This window comes from Danio rerio, chromosome 19 (assembly GCF_052040795.2).
Source record: "Danio rerio strain M-AB ecotype USA chromosome 19, GRCz13ab, whole genome shotgun sequence".
In the NCBI taxonomy this organism is placed as follows: Eukaryota; Metazoa; Chordata; class Actinopteri; order Cypriniformes; family Danionidae; genus Danio; species Danio rerio.
The window spans coordinates 25,091,454-25,110,142 of NC_141039.2; the positions used below are offsets into that span (position 1 = coordinate 25,091,454).

An 18,689-nucleotide genomic window follows, 5' to 3' on the forward strand; every position below is an offset into this window, starting at 1 on the left:
TTTACTCATGTTACACCTTGACGATGTTTTGACGTTACCACTATGACATCTATTAGAGGTAGGATTTTGGACACTTTCAAAGATAACCCAAATCATCCAAATATCAATTTACTTTGACGTTAAAATAACGTTGTCCTTAGACGCTGGCTAGACATTGAATTTTGGTCACCTGACGTCATGACCTAAATCTAACCTAATATTATTGTCTTATGATGTTGTGTTCCTTCTGGATTGTAACAAGGGTAGAATGTTTGGCTACTTGATTTTTTAAGATGCTGTTTTGGTCAAAACTGTACATTGTGAATAGAATAGAACATAACATAACATAACAGAACAGAACAAAACAGAATAGAACAGAACAGAATAGAACAGAACAAAACAGAATAGAATAGAATAGAATAGAATAGAATAGAATAGAATAGAATAGAATAGAATAGAATAGAATAGAATAGAATAGAATAGAATAGAATTACATTAGTCTGTCGCCCTCACTTGTCAAATAATGGCTGACCCAGGGACACATTTAACAAGGCAACAGTTTAATTTCTGGAAATTTAAAACTATCAAGAACACATATTACATAGACGTAATGATTTTTGTACTATATAGACTGTTTATTATTTCATTACCCCAACCCAACCCCCAACATTCACAGAAAACATTCCTTTTCCTACATTTTCTGAATACTACGTTCTGTATGATTCATAAACTGTTTCCTTATGGGGACCAAAAACATAAAATGTTCCCACAAAGTCGAAAATGTGTGGTATCACTAGTATAAATTATTGGTACCCCGTGGAACGGATGAAAACCAATAACACACAGGTACGAGCACGCAAAAGACGTTGCACATGAGGAACACTAGAGGGAGATAAAGTCCATAGCGCTTCCAATAGTTCTCTCACCAGTTTTTACAACAGCAAAACTTTTGACAAGAAAAAAAAAAAGCTGTCGAGGAACTACATTTTTGTAAAATCGACTGTTTTTCTTATTCTGCGTATTCAGCATGCTGCTAAAGTGTTTTGACATACATAACTTTTAATGATAAATTATTGTAAATACACCCGTAAACATAAAAAAATATAAATATCTGATATGCTAATAAATACAAATCACTGGCATACAAGTTCATCTTTGAATTTCTCAATTATAAAAACATGCAACAACTATTTCAAAGTTTGTATATTTTATAGACCTACAAAAGTTGTATTGTTAGACCATCTTAGTTTATTGTACAAACCACGAACATAATAAAATGGTCATCTGAAGCTGCACTGGGAAGATTGACACTGGGAGATGCCATAAAGACTTGTTTGGATTGAGTGGAGCTAATAATGTCATGACGGTACTTAAGGAGGCTGTTCTTCAGAGTAGCTGCTCTCAGTCTCTCCTCCACACACATGTGTTCGTGTTTTTATAAAAGCAGGTCTTACTTCTTTTCTTGTGCATTTGCAAGATGTGTGCCTGCGGGATACTTTTGACTTTTACTTTGCTTTTGCATTTTCTTGGTGTTCACTCAATGAATCCTCTGTTTCCAAGCGCATCCAGGGGCATGAAAGTGTCTAAGTCTGTTCCTGCTGAGGGCAACAGGAGAGCAAAATACGGCAAGAATGTGCTGTCAGCATCACTGTTATCCGGAGACATACAGTCCAGAAGGGCGATCAAGGATGCGATTGAACCTCACGATTACATGATTTCCATATACAAGACCTTTTCAGCGGCTGAAAAACTGGGACTGAACGCGAGTTTTTTCCGCTCGTCTAAAGCAGCAAACACCATCACGAGCTTTGTGGACGAGGGTCAAGGTTAGTTATTTCTACTTATACAAGCAACAGTGATTTCAAACGCACACGTACTGATTCTATATTGGTACTCACAGGGAAAAAAAAAAAAAAAACATTTGTATACAATTCAAACAACTCTTAAAGGAATACAGTCAAATGTGTCAGTGAACAGATGGAAACAAAGCATTTTGAATATTAGGCCTATATCATCTATGATACTGCGGAAAATCTTCAAGAAATCTTTTTCCCCTAATAGTAAAAATAATGACAACAATATATGTATAACATTATACACTTCTGTTTACAATCTTGCATAAAATAAGTTGTGTTTGCATCAAAGTGTGTATACATGCACTGTCCATTTCAAATATTTTTTATTGGAATGTGTAGGAATTTTCACGATGTAGGCAGGTTATTATCACTATAAAGTGCCTTAGATGTCCCACAAGATTGAATCAGTCCCATATGAGCATAATGCGAAATTGATGTTTTAATATGATTGGTTAAACTTGTACACACATGCAGGTAGAATTATGAGTGTTTTGAAACATGTTTTTGCCAATTATTGCCATAGTCTTTTATTGAATGGATGTGATTTTGCCATGTCCCACACACTGCACAGCCAAGTTCAGTAAGTCTAAAAAGTAGCTAAATTAGATAAATTTTTTTTAAATGTTTAAGTATTCTTTCTATTCTTACAGTTATTTTGAAAACTAAATCATTTTTATAACTTTTATTTTTTTATTCTTTTATAATATTATTAATCATTTTGCACGAGTCTTTGAGTTTGCTGTCCACCCTGTCATGATGTAGTAAATCCCCTTTAAGAAACCCTCTGATGTACTCATTGGCATCCCCATGCCTATTTTGCTTTTCTTCAGAGGAGGTTAAAAAAACTGATGTGCACACATTAAATATCTACATATATGTTTCCTATTTTTCATCATATTGTGTTTGAAACCGAATGTGGTCAAGCTTAACATGTCCACCCTGTCATAGTAAAATATTAATTAATATAAAAAATTCGGAAATCAAAGATAGCTTTTAAACTGTATACAAAGAGCTTAAATAAGGAAACACTTTACCAGCTGCAGGTTCAACCTGTGTTAAATAAATGCTATCTTTAGCCAAAAATGTCCTCCTTGTTATTGTCCACCCTTTCACAAATCCTTCCTTGGGTGGACATATGCATCGTTATTGACACTTTCTTTCTTTCTTTCTTTCTTTCTTTCTTTCTTTCTTTCTTTCTTTCTTTCTTTCTTTCTTTCTTTCTTTCTTTCTTTCTTTCTTTCTTTCTTTTTTGTTAATCAGCTAATGTTTTATTATGGTACATCACATACATACTACACCAGTAGATGCAATACATAAGTGGACAATACAAATCTTTTGGCAATATTTATCTCAGTCTATATAAAGAATATCCTTTTAAAGTCCATATAAGGCAGCTCATTGACTGTTTGAAATTAAAATACATTATTTATCCTATTCTGGAAAAGAAAAAATATGATACATTTGTGCGTTGATGGATTTGAAACCACACTGGACTGAACTAATTTGAACTTTTAATTTCAATTCACTACAACTTCTATGTTAAGCTGCTTAGACACAATTTACATTACAGGTGTCAAATCCAGTTTCTTAAGAGCCACAGCTCTGCACAGTTTAGGGTTAACCCTAATTAAACACACCTGATCAAACTAATTGAGTCCTTCAGGCTTGTTTGATACCTACAGGTAGGTTTGTTAAAGCAAGGTTGGAACTAAATTGTGCAGAGCTGCGGCCCTTCAGGAACTAGATTTGACACCTAATTTACATTATGGAAACGCTATAGAAATAAAGATAAATTGAATTGAATAGATTTTTCTCCTCCAAAACACTATATATAAAAATACTAATTAGCAAATGCTAGTATTAGAAAAAAAAATTAGAACCTAGCTTTAAAAACTTTAGCATAATGAAAGAAACAGAGACACAAGACAGAAATAAATTTCAACATATGTCACCTTAATTAGTTAAAAACGAGTTCTCGATCTGCACATGCCATAACAGATATTGTAAATTTTGTGGATGCAGATCTAGTGTCAACAAGCATCTGTTCTCTTTGTTTCAGATGACCATTTGAACTCTCCACTTTGGAGACAGAAATATTTATTCGACGTATCAACGCTTTCTGAAAATGTGGAGATCCTGGGTGCCGAACTGAGGATTTACACAAAGATCTCCGGAAGCTTCCGCGCATCTGAAACCGGTCCTGTGGAAATACAGCTTCTCTCCTGCCAGTCGCACACTGTCCTTGATTCACAAACTTTGGATCTGGAGGATGCACATAAACCAAAATGGGAAGTTTTCGACGTCTGGGAGATTTTTAAGGAACGTCAGCACCACTCTCATGGCACCCGCTTCTGTTTAGAGCTCAGGGCCACACTGGATAATCCAGAGAGAGAAATTGATTTGCAATATCTTGGATTTCACAGACATGGCCGCCCGCAACTGAAGAAAGCCATACTGGTTGTTTTCACAAGGTCAAAAAAGAGGCAAAGTCTTTTTTATGAAAAAAGAGAGAAGATCAAGCTATGGGGTCTGGATAGTATTGGTAAGGAAAGAAGATCCCACTCGAAAACCCGCCGGAGCAGACGGACTGCTCTACCCAATCGCCATGGCAAGAGACATGGTAAAAAGTCAAAATCTAGATGCAGCAAAAAGCCACTGCATGTCAATTTCAGAGAGCTGGGTTGGGACGATTGGGTCATCGCTCCATTAGATTATGAGGCTTATCACTGTGAGGGCATGTGTGACTTTCCCCTCCGATCTCACCTGGAACCAACCAATCATGCCATCATACAAACTCTAATGAACTCAATGAACCCCAGCAACATGCCACCCAGCTGTTGCGTCCCCTCCAAACTCAGTCCCATTAGCATCTTGTACATTGACGCAGGAAATAATGTTGTGTACAAGCAGTATGAAGACATGGTAGTGGAGTCCTGCGGCTGCAGATGATCAAACTAATGTTCAAACTAATGAGGAAATGTAAACACTTGTGTGAATACGTGTGTGGCTTCCCAGTGTGTCTTCACAACCTTTGCTGAAACAATGTACAACCATTTGGTCAACAGGAGTTATGAATTTGGACTTGAGCGGTGTCTCCAGAAATTGATGGGACATTTTGATATATTTGCAGTCTAAAATGGCCTAAAATAATTTTTTTGTTCTCGTGTTTTGCTGTAAAAATACAAACAAATCTTTCTGATCTCAAGAGCCATAGGACAAATATAGAAAAATCTAAGACAATTGTCCCATATTTCATGGGAGAACGGTTACCCATTCTCGAAATTGATCCTCTGCTTTTGACCCATCTAAGTGCACACACATGAGTGAGAAGTGAGAGTACACACATACAGTGAGCATACACCCTTAGCATCCAGGGAGCAATCAGGGGTTAGGTGCCTTGCTCAAGGGCACAGATGCGTATTGAAGATGGAGAGAGGGTTTCATTTAGTTCCCCTCATCTTCAATTTCTGCTGGGACTGGGAATCGAACCTGCAAAAAACACTTCCTAGCAATCGGGCCACATAATCGTCTTTGCAATCTTTAAATCAGGATAGATTCTGATTGAAAGTGTGTACTCTTACCGTTCATTAATATGCAATATTGCTGGAATCTAAAATTCATTGCTCTTGTAAATTGAAAATGTACATTTTTGTTCGTTATCAATTAACAATATTTAAATTAAGGCACTTTTCCACTGCGTGGTATAATGTGGCTTGTTTTGGTATAGCTCACTTTTGAGGGCTTTTTCACTGGGTTCCGTATTTAGTACCTTTTTTTTTATCCACCACAGGTGAGGTTCCCTTTTCAGCATTGTGTAGAGGAGGTCCAGATGTTCCTCTCTTTGGTAGATGAGAAGTGGATGGGGACAAACTGAAATGAAGAAAAGTTTTCAGAAAGTCATGGCAGTAGAGGTGGCACAACTATAGCAATAATCCCACCTGTTTTTAGTGCTAAGTTGAACTGAAGCAAGCCTTGCTGAACCAGAATGTACTATGCATTGAATAAGCATCCATAATGTCTTTTGTTTATGCATGTTATCTGACATTTGTTATCTTTAATTTCTTGTTTCACTGACAGGGCTTAGTTTAAGCCAGGTCTAGGCCTTAGTTACATTGGGATATTTAAGTAGCTTTTTTTATTTATTTTTTTTTATCAAAAGTACTAAGAAAAACACATTGTTTTTTTTTCCTTTAAAATGGATGAATGTGTTTAAGAAGGTTTTTTTTTTTTTTCAACTAAGACAGCTCAAACATAAATTGTAATTTAGGACTAATCTTATATGTTGTCTTTGAAAGTAGAGGTTACTGCTAAAGCTTTTCAAATATTGGATTTAGATTGTTAACAGTATATGTATCATATTGTTCATCAGCTAGATACAAATGTGTTGTTAAAGTTATGAAAATAAATCAAAAGTATTGTTTCTTTTGTCCAGATATGATTGTGGTGTGGACTTTGCAATTCATTTAAGTTAATAGAAAGTTTTAAAACTATATCTTTATTGTTATATTTATCAATCTTGGTGCAAATGGAGCTCAACTTTTGTCTTACTGGGCATTTTATGCTTCAAACTCTGGATTTAAATAGTGGCATTTTATGGACTGATTTGTAAATAAATGATTTTCTTTTATTGTACAGATGCTACTTTTAATTTATATTCAGTTAATTCCTTGTAAAGTGTTATCACCTATTCATTAATAACATTTCATACTTTTTATCTATCTACCTCATTGTACAAATGATTTGGTAACACTTTACAATAAAGTTCATTAGTTAATGCATTTACTAACATGAACTAATCATGAACAACACATGCACAGCATTTATTAATCATAATTGAACATTTACTAATGCATTATTAACATTCAAGTCCATGCTTGTTAACATTAGTTAATGCACCATGAGTTAACATGAACTAACAATAAACAACTGTATTTTCATTAACTAACGTTAACTAACATGAACAAATACAGGAGTAAATGTATTGTTCATTGTTTGTTCATCTTAGTAAATGCATTAATTAACATTAACTAATGAACCTTACTGTAAAGTGTGACCAATGATTTTACCATGTAAATGTCTTACCTTGAGAAAATAATGACATGAAAGAGTTTGTAAATATTTTATATTTTATGTGTGAACCACATTATTTCTTCAATAAAATAACTAAAACTGAGTTATGCTGTTTTGTTTATTCTTGTCGTTTGTACATATTTTAACATACAAGTGCACAATAAAAGGCTTAAAAGTGTCAATACACAAATGTGAAATGTTACAAAATATTTATATATTAAATGTTGTTATATTGAATTTTATATTAATTGATAAATTCTGCAAAAAAAAAAAAAAACTTTCACAGTAAAATTAAAACTGTAAAATTTAAAGCAGCACAACTGTTTGGAACATTCATAATAAGAAAGGTTTATTGAGCAACAGCTTAGTGTACTGACGACTGGAGTGAAGATTCTCAAAAATTTATGAAATAGAAATATTAATTTTAAATTCTAATAATATTTAAAATATTTTTTTTCTTTGCAGAAAATATTTATTTCCAACATTTTAAAAAATTAACTTTTGAATTAACAAAAGGTTTGGCAGCGGGACCATGCCTCAGTTTACCTTCTTTACCAATCACGTACTCCCTAAAACTTATTAAAGACAGACCAGCCCTCCTGCACTTTTCTTCTTGTTCTCTAAAACCCACCCTCCCTCCCACTATTCCCTAGTTTTCCATTCCTTATAACCCTCTCTTTCCTCCTTGGTTGAATCAGGAGGTTCAATCACTCTACCAACATATTACAGAGACGATACCCCCACTATGAGTCTCTGGACATCATCTTAGGATGCTCAAGCAACCCACCTACCTGTTCACTATTTATGATCTTACTTCCATTCCTCATCATCCCCTTGTTCCCTTATCACCCCTTTTCATCCGTAAAGTCTAGCTCAAAGTGTGGTGTGGTCCATGCTAGTGAAAGTATATGTTATAATTGAATATGCAGGTACAGTATATTCTGTGTAACCTTCAGTCTGCACTTTGAAAGTATTTAATGCCAATATGAGGATTTGTTGCATATCTACTAATACCAGCCTGATCTCACCATAAAACGTAAATATTTTAGGTTTTGTCAGTTTAGTGGCTAATTTGTACAAATTCATACGAGTCAGGTCGTACAAAATTGTATGACTCTGAAAAGGAGACGTGGCACCCAACTCCACCTCTAAACCCAAGCATCATTGGGGAATGGGCAAATCATATTAAAATTGTAGGAATTAGATCATACAAATTCATACGAATTAGACACTAAATTAAAAAGTTATGGATTGCAGTGAGATTGTGTTGACTAATACTAGCACTGTTTAACAGCTGGAACCTAATTTGGTAACACTTAACTTACCAAATGTTTAATAAATGTTGAGGATTAGTTGCACATAATACACTGTTGAACGTCCTAAACCTAATTTATAACACTTAACTTCTTTAAAGTTTAATAAATGTTGAGGATTAGTTGAATATAATACACTGCTGAACATCTAAAACCTAATTTATAACACTTAACTTCTTTAAAGTTTAATAAATGTTGAGGATTAGTTGAATATAATACACTGCTGAACATCTAAAACCTAATTTATAACACTTAACTTCTTTAAAGTTAAATTAATGTTGAGGATTAATTGAATATAATACACTGCTGAACATCTAAAACCTAATTTATAACACTTAACTTCTTTAAAGTTTAATAAATGTTGAGAAATAGTTGAATATAATACATTGCTGAACATCTAAAACCTAATTTATAACACTTAACTTCTTTAAAGTTTAATAAATGTTGAGGATTTGTTGCATATCTACTAATACACTGTATACCTAACCTAAATTGGTAACACAACATACCAAAAAGTTTAATAAATGTTTATATGTTGCTGATAGTGTAATGATTGCCTTAGAGCATTTAAAAGACAGATACTAGGCAGTATCTGCAGATATATCTGCAGTATATTTGCAGATACTACCCAGATAAGAGTAAACAGTTAAGATCTTGAAAAGTAACTTATTGACAACAAAATAAAGGGGGGACCATCAATATAAAGTGTTCTTAAAACCTTTCTTTACCTTCTAAAGGTACAACAGCCTGTCATTGCAAAGCAAATTTACCTAAATACACCTAATTTACCTAAATACACCTAAATTACCCTTTATACACCTAAAGGGTGCATTAAAAATGCCTTATAAGTCATAGTTCACTAAATTATCTTATCACTTACTCAATTATAGACCTTTACTAATTTCTTTCTTTTGTTGAACTCATAACAAGATATTCTGAATAATTTTTAAATCCCCTTTTGACATCCATATTAGAAGCAAAAAAATCCTAGAACTTATTGGCTGTTTTTTTTTTCAACATTCTTTAGTTCATTTGTGTTCAGCAGAACAAAGAACCCAGCAAGCATTTAAAAAAAAAAAAAAAGATGTCTAATAAATGCCTAATAAACGTCTAAACATAAAACAAGATTAAATTTAGGCTGTCAGTGAAAATCTAAAAGACATCTAAAAATAGGCCAAAACTAGTCATCAAATAAACGGAAATGAATGACTACACGTTCACACTTTATTTGGTTGATCAGTTTTGTTGAATTTAAGTTACATTGCATCTACATGCCAACCAATTCTCCTTAGATTATAAATAGACTGTTACATTAAAGTTAGGGTTGAGGTTAGGGTCATAGGGTTAGTGTAAGTTGGCATGTACAGTTGGTCAGTTAGCCCCCCTGAATTATTAGCTAAACATAATAGTTTTGACAACTCATAACTGATTTATTTCATCTTTGCCATGATGACAGTAAATAATATTTTATTAGATATTTTTCAAGACACTTCTATGCAGCTTAGTGACATTTAAAGGCTTAACTTGGTTAATTAGATTAACTAGGTCGGAGTGGGAAATTAGGCAAATTAGAGAATGATGGTGGTTTGTTCTGTAAACTATCAAACATATATAGCTTAAAGAAGCTAATAATTTTGGCATTAAAATAGTTTTTAAAAAATGCTTCTATTCTAGTCGAAATAAAACAAATAAGACTTTCTCCAGAAGAAATAACATTATCAGACATAATAATATCTGTGAAAATGTATTTGCTCTGTTAAACATACTTTGGGAAATATAAAAAAAAAAATAATAATAAAAAGGGGGCTAATAATTTTGACTTCCACTATGTCTGTTGATGGAGCAGTATCAACAAATGTTAAGCAGACAGTCTACTAATACTCAAATGGACCATCAAAATAAAGTGTTACTGACTACACATATAAAGTCTGTTTAATCTGTCTATTTGACGACTAGTCTAGTCTTGGACTTTTCATAGATGTTTATTCGATTTTTACTGACAGTCCAAGTTTAGCCTTGTTTTAGCCAAGCTGTCTACATTTAGATGTATTTTAAATGTCTATTAAAACAAATTGTTAGCTGGGAAAATCAAACATGTTGGGATCAAGTGAAGGATGAGTAAATGATGACATAATTTAAATTTTTGCATGTAATATCCTTTAATGGTTGCATATTAAAGGTATTTTAAAAATATGTAATTTTTATTATTATTATTATTGTATTACAAGCTAAATATATACAGTAACATGGCGGCTCAATGGTTAGCACTATCTCCTCACTGCAAGAAGGTCGCTGGTTAGAGTCCCAGCTGGGTCAGTTGGCATTTCTGTGTGGAGTTTGTATGTTCTCCCTGTGTTGACGTGGGTTTCCTCTGGGTGCTCCGGTCTTCCCACAATCAAAAGTAATGCGCTATAGGTGAATTGAATAAGCTAAATGAGCTGTTGTGTAAGTGTGTATATGAGTGTGTTTGGGTGCTTTCCAGTACTGGGTTGCAGCTGGAAGGGCATCCGCTGTGTAAAACATATGCTGGATAAGTTGGTGATTCATTCCGCTGTGGCGATCCTTGATGAATAAAGGGACTAAGCCCTTGGGAAAATTAATAATCATATTAATAATCAAAGCTAAATATATGAAATTAAAAAGGTAGATTACAAACAGAATCCCTCATTCTTATCTTTCTACACCAGTACTGGTCTGAGTTAAGCAGAGGGAACACTAACTGACAAGTCGGAAGGGAAAGAGTAATTCAAAACTGGGTCTACTCAAGAGAAACACCCGGCACCCTGCTTTCATTTATGCCAACTAAGATACAAAGATCCAAGTAATCTTTGTACCTTCCCTGTAAAGAGCTGAACAGAGATAATTGCAGTGTTTAGCAAAGGTGAAAATGGGGTCAACAGACACTCAACACAGCCTTCCCTGGGTGGGCTGTGTGTCTGCGTGAATAGAGGAGAAACACATACACATACACACAGAGAACTCACATCTATTGGTAAACGGAGAACAGTTGAACGGCTCTGACCCCAGTACCAAAGTTGCATTCATTCTCTGTCTGGGAGAAGACAATGACAAAAACCAAGGATGCTAACTTAAGATTTGGCTTGCTTTTACCCGGAGGTCAAAGGTCAAGTATCCTTTTGTCTCTGGTCACTGTGTGCGTTTAACACATCCAGTAAAGAGAGAGGAAGTAATCAACGCGGCAGAACAAGGGAAAGGAATGTGCATGATGCTATTACACCATTTCTATGTCTCTTGGACTCATTGTCAGTCCCGTTCGCCCATAAAACGTATGAAGATATAAGAGACACAGTGACATGCAGCTGCTGGACAACAATGGGCTGGAATGCTGTGTGTCTTTAAAGGACATCTGTGGACTGATCTAATGCGGGATTCAGTGAATGTTATCAAGTTTTATTATCTGTTTATCATCATTAGGAAAATACAGATAAGTCATTGTGGTGTTTAAAGAGGTGTTGCAGAGTGTATTTTTAAAGTTTGGTTGTTTTCATAAGATGCAAAGCAATGTGTGCTCAAGTTTGGTTGTTTTCATAAGATGCAAAGCAATGTGTGCTCATGCTTCATTTGTAGAAAATAACATTTTTCATATCTTACTTTTATTATATACAGCCCCTCAGCTAACAAGAAAACGACTGTCATATTTCCTAGTTCCTCCGAGAGGGCCATCCTCAAGAAGCTCTGATTGGTCAGCTAACATAATGTGCTGTGATTCACTGATCGGCTTCACGTCACCAGGAAAAGCATCTACTGTCACATACTGTCATCAGCGTAGCTGTTAGCTGTATCAGTTTGAGCCTAAACCAGACAGAAAATGAAAAAGACACAGCTGAAACTCATGCCTGCTCTCTAAAATTAAGGGCCCTATCATACAACCGGTGCAATGTGGCGCAAGGTGCGGCGCAATAGTCTTTTGCTAGATTCAGTTTGGCGCAAGAGTCGTTTTGAGGCGTTGCACTATGCTGTTTAAATAGCAAATGCATTAGCGCTTATATGTGCGCCCATAGGCGTTCTGGTCTAAAAAGGAAGGCTTTCTGAGGTGCACGGCTGGCGCGTTGCTATTTTGAGAAACTAAAATAGATTTTTCATTAGACCAAAACAAACCCGGTCTAAACTCCAGCGCAGAGTTGTGCCTCGCTTACACACTGCTTAATACGCACAAGAGAGCAATAGGCAAATATCTTTACATATGGAAAAATTTTAATATTAAGGAGATATATGTATATTTATATATGTATATATATATATATATATATATATATATATATATATATATATATATATATATATATATAGGATATAATAAGAATAGATATAGAATATAAATATAAAGGAATAAAATATTACAAAACATATTATTTTCTAGCCTACATAAAAATGAAAAAAAATCACTGCTTTTTTGTCTCTATCTTGGAAGGCTTTTTCAGTTCATTCATAACAATTTGCTTTTGTATAATGTTATTATTATTAGCAGTATTATTTATTATATCCATATTTATATTTGTTTTATTAAAAACAAGCTTAGATTTGCCTACCTGTCAGGTTTTAGACCATAAGTGGCACAGCATGTGTTTTAGGATATAACTCAGGTTTTTGAGCACACTTCGTTGTTGTTATTATAGTTCATTTATTCATTTGCTGGAAATTAGAACTGAATTTAGAAATAGTTTTGAAACTAATATTTGCGCTTAACAAACGCAATTAATTATTTATAGAATAATTGATGTCTGTGCATAAAGGTTTCCCTATCCACAAGCGAAAGTGAAAGTAGATCCATTATCTCTCATTCTTACGCAGTAGATGCTCTGTTTAACAGTTTTCTGTTAAAAAAAACTGTTAACTGTTAACTTTTTTAACTGTTTGCTTGTGAAATGCTCAGTTTTTTCACTTAGACTTACTTTACGTCCTGTAAATAGCAAATGCGCTTTAGGTGCGACGCAGCTGGCTCTTAAAGGGAATGGGAGATGAGACTCTAATTGGTTTATTCTCAAAACACACCTATAACTCATTAAGAAAATATACTCAACCCTTTTAGACCATGCGCCATGGCGCAAAGCGGATTTTCCCATCTTTAAATTAGCAAAAATGTGCTCTGACACGCCCTGAAAGCGCTTGCGCTCTGCGTTTTGCGCTCTGCGCATGGACCATCGAAATAGTGCCCAAAATCTTTTACATATATTCAGGTTATAAGCATGTGTAAGTAATAGGAAACATTCACATATCTTTTGCCAGTTCATTATTCGAGATGCATAATGCCCGGAAAGCGTCAGCATGGAAAGTCACTGCAGTGCTGGTGAATATTGTGGCTGTTTACAGGGGTTAGACGAATAAATATGAATTTGTGGCCAAATTGTTAACGGTGCCAATCACCATTTCCCATTGTTTACATTCTTGCTATGACATACTGTTAAGCTAGACACTACACATGTAATAGATCAATTTTAACAAATACAAATACTCACAGGTTGTGGCTCACGATCCACAGATTCTTCTATTATGGTTTTTAGCCAACTCCAGCACTGAACTGGGAGAGATTCTGGAAGCTGTCCTTTTTCAAATGCTAGCTTATAATACATTCATTCACTCAGGTTTCTTTTCGGCTTTTCGTCCCATTATTAATCTGGGGTCGCCACAGCAGAATGAACCGACAACTTATCCAGCATATGTTTTACGCAGCGGATGCCCTTCCAGCTGCAACCCATCTCTGGGAAACATCCATGCACACTCATTCACACTCATACACTGTGGACAATTTAGCCTACCCAATTTACCTGTACCACGTGTCTTTGGGCTGTGGCGGAAACCAGAGCACCCAGAGGAAACCTACGCGAACGCGGGGAGAACATGCAAACTCCATACAGAAACACCAATTGACCGAGCCAAGGCTCGAACCAGCGACCTTCTTGCTGTGAGGAAACATTGCCACCGTGTCGGCCTTTTTTTTTATTCTTTGGAACATAATTCAAAATAAATTGTAAGCACTTCTCACTTTGTGTTGTGTCCTTTGAAAGCCCAAATACAGAAACAGAACAAGCTCTGTGGTAATAGCAGTGTTTGGACAGCATTTTAGCTTTCTCTGCTATAACATTACAGCACCTCTGGTGGTCTAACATCTTTGCTAAGTATGTTGAATGCGCATAACCTGAAGCGTTTGTGATCTCACTAGGCCGGATGTATTTTTTTGTAGTCCCCAAACCTTGTTCGCTGTATGCTTTGCTAAGCTAACTCTGTAAAAGCCAATGTCTCCCTTGCATTGAACTTGGAGCATATTCAGAGATGTTGTCAATGTTCACACAGCTACATTACACATCAACTAAAGTTTAAAATAAGATGTCATCGTAGACCACCTCTCTAAGATGATGGTGTACAAGTCACATTTTACCATTTTATTTTATTTATTATTAAGGAAGTTTATTTTATTATTATTCCAAATGCTCTTCTCCTATCCACCCTCGTCTCAAAAGGAATCAGTGGAACCCCATTCATCAAATGGTCACAGAGATACCTCAAGGAGCAGTCCCTGGTCCCTTTTTATTTAAATTTAAACCACATATCCTTTTCGTTGTTATGCCAATAACACACAGCTTTGTCTTTCATTTTAGCTATATTAACCAATATTAGCTGCACAGATCTGTGGTTGGAGGATATCTCGACATACATTCATTTTACTTCAGGTTAGTCCCTTTATTCATCAAGTCGCTACAGCAGAATGATCCGCCAACTTATCCAGCATATGTTATACACAGCGCATGTCCTTCTGTGGCAACCCAGTACTGGGAAACACCCATACACTCTCACATTCACACACATTCACTACATACTGTACACACTAATCCACCTGTACCGCATGTCTTTGGACTGTGGGGGAAACCTGAGCACCTAGAGGAAACCCACCCGAACACAAGGATAACATGTCGAAATATCAGAAAATATCTCTACATACAGTAAACAAAAAATCATTACAGTACAGCTTAATTCACAACATTTGCTCATTCTGAAAACGTAGCCCTGTATACATTTAGCCAGAGCTACATATGGCATTTCATCTTTAAAACGAACGCTACGGGGTGGTATGATGCCATTTATTTTCTCGCTTACCAGCTGATCGCTTATCTCTGAGTGGACAGCTTTTCTGCTGTTACCAGTTTGTCTGGTAATGTGCTGCAAATTAGGAAATTGGAATTAGTATGTCCCAAATCATAGTATGTTGAAAAAAGTATGCCTAAGGTTCCCGGATGGGATACTATTTCTGGTAAAATTTCAAGTGTAGAATCGTCCAAACTCTAATCACTGATATTGTCCACAGTACATTGCGTGTTGGAAATGAATTTGATTCTAACTACAAAAGTGGGTGAAAAGTGTAAATAAACTACAAATGATGGACGTGCAAGACCAACTGTCAAGTAGAGAGGCTTCGATAAAGTGGCTAAATAATTAAATAACAGTAAAATATTTAAATTGCGTTGTCTGTGTTATATTTATACATAAAAGTCTTGTAAATGGGAGATTAACTTGCTGCTACCTCTCCAATTAAATACGACAAAAATGTGGAAGATGTGTGGATGATTGACAGGCACAACATAACTAAGCAACATAATGATCTGTTAACAATGAATAGTATGTCCTAAAGCTTGCATACTCTTCAGTTACACACTCAAAATTATATATTTGTTCCTTCACAAAAAAGTACATACTTTTAATATGTAGAATAAGTATGTAAACTGGGACGCAGCAATATTGCTCACTGAAGTTATAGGTGAAGTTGTAGGTCTTGGAAGGTGAGTTTTTTGTTTGTTTGTTTTAATATCCCAATACCCTTATCTTTAGTATTTGGTTGCCTACATATAAAAAATAGCTGGTCCATCATGATTTAGGGTTAAACATTTCCACTTTGTTGTGAGAAAATGCTGCCGTTTTTGTAAAATGTTTGCGTTGTGAGAAAATGCAGCATGTTTTATTAATTGTTTACATTGTTTGAAAGTGCAGCGTGTTTTCAAAAAATGTGTTTGCGTTGTGAGAATTTGCAGCACGTGATGTCAAACTGATGAAGGTCTCTTCTTAATTTGCTGGCGTTTTTTGTAATTGCATATGTTTTATTAAATTGCAGCATGTTGAGCTCTCCACATATATCCCAGTCAAATGTTATTTATCCAGCTTTCAGGTGATGTAAAAATCTCAGTTTTAATACATTAATACTTAAAACGTTGTGGAACAGGGTCATATGTGCAAACTATTTTTTTAATGTAGCAGGTGCGAAAAGTAATTCTAACTAATTCGCGAAAGTTCCGAAAAGTAACTAGAAACCATATAGATAGAAAGATAGACATAGATTTCATGTATAATTCAAAGCAGTGCTTAAACAGTTGTGTTTCTGTTAGACTCATTGTGTTATTGATTATATGAGCTTAACCAGTGACAGATATACTGCGACTGCTCTGTTTGCCAAGATTGTTTGCACTAATTGAGGTCTTTGTCTCTTGTGTTTGAGGAGATGCCATCTTGACAAGAAGTCAAACGCTAGTGACCTAAAAGTCAACTGAGCGGATGAAGAGCTGAGAAAAGACATTTGTTAAGTCAACATCAGAAAGGAAAGTGGAACGGTGAGTTTAGATGGTTGGGCAACATTAAAAGAATAGAAGGCTACAGGTTAATCTGCTCTACTTAGCCTCTGTACACAAACGGCTAGTGAAGGATTAGCTCCGTTAACCCAACACAAACTCATCAAAGATGTTAGACGTCAGATGATACTGTAACACTTGATCGCAATGTCAATGACCAATATTAGCTTGTTGTGGGGTGTACAGTGCAATAAAAAATTTGAAATATGCAATTTTAATTCCATGATTGAAATAAGCTTCCATAATGTTTGAGAACTGCAAAATAAAACAAAACATATAAAAATAAAATTAATCTTTTTTTCTTTTGTTTTTACTTTTTACAAGGTTTTCTCTAATTTCTAGTCAAAATATCAAAAACAAATCTCCAGAAATAATGTTTAATTAAGTGGGTTTTTCCTTAAAACATTGCCCATGGGGTACAATCATGTTGGTTTTACTTTGAAATCAGATTTATTTACTTAACACCTTGACAGATTATTATTATTAGTGTTATTATTAATTAGTAAATTAATTTATTTATTTGACTTTTGTTTTACCCAATGGGGTATTAAATCCAGTAGTGAAAAGAGTACTAAAACTCATCCTCAAGTAAAAGTACCATTACTTGCCTTTTATGTTAACATGTAATTTGTGCACGTGTGTGTAAACGTAACATTCTGTAGTGCATCTTGTTATTTCTAAGCAGGCACACAACATCATAAGGCATAATTAGGTTAGATTTAATTTGTGATGCCAGGTGACCAAAATTCAATGTCTAGCCAGCATCTAAGGACAACAATATTTTGATGTCCGATAACAACACCAACATCTTAAACCAACGTTATATTGGCATCGAAAACTTTTTCTTCAGGTATGACAATCAAAATCCAATGTTTGATCGACGTCATAGTGGTAACATCCACACACAACGCCAAGCTGTAACATCATTAGACATTGATGTTCGGTTGGTTTTAGGTTGGACATTGACGTTGGCCTGATGTTTAGTTCTGACTTCAACACAATTTTCATTTCCAAACAATATGCAACGTCCCCACAACAATAGGGTACAACATCAATCTGACGTCATGTGGACGTCTTGTGCCTGCTTGGTGTTTAAGGCCATTTCGGTCATCATACAGTAAATATCTGTCATCTTCACATCAGTGACATGCATCTAAACAGTCTCTGGGTCAATGCGTGTAAAGATTTTGGACATTTCTTGTACACTTTTAAAGCTTCCAAACAGTTTGCAGCAATCATAAATCACCCATGTCTTGAAGTAGTAGGACTGAAAAAATAAAGTAGAGACTGCAGGTTGAAGGAAAGTAGTGGAGTAAAAGTAACAAAAAAGCACTAAAAATGTACTCAAGCGAAAGTAAAAGTACACAGTTTTAGTAAATTACAAATCCTAAGAAAAACTACATAATTACAGTAATTTGAGTATTTGTAATTAGTTACTTTACACCACTAGTAAAATTTTTTTTTTGGCGTAAAATAAGACTTTTACTTAACCCATTGGCTGATTATTTTGCTTGTTTTAAAGTAAAACCCACTTATTTTTGACTTATTATTTCTTAAACACAACAATACTTTTTCTTGTCTAGAAGATGCGTCTAAATTTATGAATAATTAGATATTTGGACTTAATAAAGAAAACAAAAACTCAAAGTAAGAAAAACTGCATTTTTTACAACTGCATTTGCTTAAAAAAATGATGTCACTTGAATCAGGTGCATAAGATGACCAAGCTGAATATCCAGTTTATCTTTGGACTAAAGGTTCAAGAGAAATCAGTGTTTGTTTTAACAAAACTACTTACTTACTATTCTAAAGGTCACAACGAACCCTGCAGCTTTGCA

At 34.9% G+C, this 18,689-nt stretch overlaps 1 protein-coding gene across 1 annotated transcript; it reads left to right on the forward strand.

The window, feature by feature from the left end:
- The first annotated feature begins 1,348 nt into the window (after positions 1-1,348).
- On the forward strand, positions 1,349-4,784 carry gdf6b (growth differentiation factor 6b). Its single transcript, NM_130987.1, is given in 2 exon segments — positions 1,349-1,805; positions 3,895-4,784. Coding segments are annotated over 2 exon segments (1,239 nt in total). The 5' UTR covers positions 1,349-1,456.
- The last annotated feature ends 13,905 nt before the right edge of the window (positions 4,785-18,689 follow it).